Consider the following 2,564-nt stretch of genomic DNA (forward strand, 5'->3'; position numbering starts at 1 on the left):
TGGGAAAATACTACCTTCGGTATTCAAAGTTCTTCAGTATCCAGTAAAATTTGATCTATTACAAGTAACTGATCGAAATTCAATTTACCTTAAAATCGGAGTACAGCGGTATAGGTCCCCGAAAGATTTATGGCTAACTTCCCTGTATAACTAATTGAACCTCTATTTTAAACACTAAGAAATCCAACAATTGTCTCATTCGTTAGTAGGCATTATCAATCTAGTGAACCTAACATTGAGGAAAATGGAGGTCTAAAAATGATTGGTGCAAATGATGAGAGAGATTCGATGAAAAAATATTTTAATGTGAGACATTAAATGTCATAGTTGTCAACAGAGTTGCACAAAACAATGTAGCAATATATGTACATATCACATGAATGCGAACTAATAGTTACCGCGGTATTTTAGGATTATATTTCATTGACAGATGAAACTGAATATTTGTTCAGATTTGTGATGATACCTATTTGTGGCAGCAAACGATCAGCTGAGGACAAAAACTGCGGTGTACAAATCTAAAATTCTTTTTTTTTTTTTTGTAATGATGCATTAAAAGAATTATATGTAATGATGGCTATCCATCAGCCCTATGAAAGAGCAAATTTAGAAAATTTAACACTGTCATTAATACATCTTTCATAATTTTGATTTCATTTTGAATTTACCATTTGATCTTGCCGCAAATCAATTGTCGTTTCATCCAAATCATAGCTTTCACTACCGATTACTGATGAATCCAATGTTAAAGCAATCACAATTATACCTAAAATTTCCCATTTAATTATGAATTTACTCTTATCTTTTCATAATCCTCATAAAAAAGCAAATATTATGGAAAAGATCTCCCAATGCTGCATTTGTAAATTACGGATCGAAAAAAATGTCAACTTTTCCAATCAATCAACAACCACTGTATACTACATGTGTACAATGATGTCATTATGTTAACATCGTCATGGCTAGGCTGAGGACGAAGATATGGGAAGAATTCAGCCCAGCTTGCTGCAAGGGGGCTTATAGCTAAAAAGGACAATGATCCGGTTGCAAAAAGGATAACGAAAAGTTTTTCGCTATCCTTTTGCTGAGCACGGTCTTTTCGCCTTTGCATGTGTCCTCAAAGGAAGCAGCAGAGTTATGAGAGGTATTTTCCTATGTCTCCCAATTGAAGGCCAATTGATGATAGTTTACATGGCCAAAAATGATATCTTTAAGACTCGTCTTTTGTGGAAGCCAATGACTAGTTCATCATTTTGCAGAAGGCGATGATCTTTCATTCTGGAGACACGCATTTGCATCCTCAGTAGCATGGCCTCAATAATGGTGACAGCTGCTTATTCAAGAACACTAACATTATTCATTAGTCAGTCCATTATACAAAAGTAATGCTTGTGGAAACATACAAAAAAACATAAATGGTATCGATAGATAAAGCATTTATTCTAATTTATATAAAAGATTTAACAATACAATAGAATAGCTTTCCGTTAATGTAATTACCTTATAAATTATTATTCTGAAAAGTGGCAATTACTAACCCGTAATAAGCAAGGCGATACTGAGCAGTGAAATAATTAGTACCACGATTACGTTGAAAGTGACATTTACATTTGTTTCCCAGTTAGATGTCGAGTGATCTGACATAAGCAATATACGGACTACTTCATCTGTATCTAAAAATATCACACATCAATTGTTTGTTTGTTTTTTTTTCTGATTTTGAAATCTTAGTGAAATATGATGATTTCTCTAATATCTCTCTTCTAAAATTATCATTATTATCCGGTTATTGATCAAATAATTTACGATCAAAACTTCTAATTTTTAGCATAAAAATTAAACATTATGAAAACCTGTCGTTGGATCACTATGTGAAATGACATGTTGACGTATGTTCAAGTATTTATATGCGACAATAAGTAACAAGCAAAGAAGGATCGCTAGTGCAAATCGCACTAAAAGACGCATACAATCGACCTCATACAGTAGGCAGCAATATTGAGTCGTTGCTTTTTTTTTTTTCCACCCAACAATACTCCCTTTTCTGAATTTTAAGGCCCGTTTGTTGGGCTCTAAGGAGTACAATCAAATAACTGTAACAATTTAAGTTACATCACGTAATATGATGTAAGTTACACGTTTACACGTATTGATTACATCAATGGATACAAGTGTACAACGTCTTTCAGTTTACGATCATAGCTACTTTCAAAATGATCTTTCCATATGTTTGAATTCAATTGACGGAAATATCGCTACTTACAAAATTGTTAAATTAACAATGATAGTATAACACAATGATATTAGTCTAAGCCATATTTTCCATTTATTTGGTCAACGATAATTGTTATCGAAAAAGAGAATATAAAACTAAACTGAAAGTAATAAGTAATGATTTATGGTCAATCTCTTTTACAAAAACTACAAACTCAATGACTGTCAATGTTGCCGTTTATTGTCACATAACAGTGATCGAGAACAAGAAATATGTATTGAAATATTTTAGCACAATTGGAAAATGTCATAAAAGGGATGAAGGTATTGGTGTGGTATTCGATGATATT

The 2,564-nt window shown here is 32.4% G+C and overlaps 1 protein-coding gene across 1 annotated transcript; it reads right to left on the reverse strand.

Annotated features, from left to right (window-relative positions):
• Window positions 1–284: 284 nt before the first annotated feature.
• On the reverse strand, window positions 285–2,277 carry LOAG_06603 (hypothetical protein). The gene is made up of 4 exons (XM_020447187.1): window positions 1,854–2,277; window positions 1,539–1,673; window positions 669–766; window positions 285–518 (listed from the first exon to the last, which is right to left on the reverse strand). Exons 1-4 carry the CDS (start codon window positions 1,966–1,968, stop codon window positions 414–416), a joined length of 453 nt encoding a protein of 150 aa, XP_020302557.1. The 5' UTR covers window positions 1,969–2,277; the 3' UTR covers window positions 285–413.
• Window positions 2,278–2,564: the final 287 nt, after the last annotated feature.

This window comes from Loa loa (assembly GCF_000183805.2).
Source record: "Loa loa unplaced genomic scaffold supercont3.188, whole genome shotgun sequence".
NCBI classification, from domain to species: domain Eukaryota; kingdom Metazoa; phylum Nematoda; class Chromadorea; order Rhabditida; family Onchocercidae; genus Loa; species Loa loa.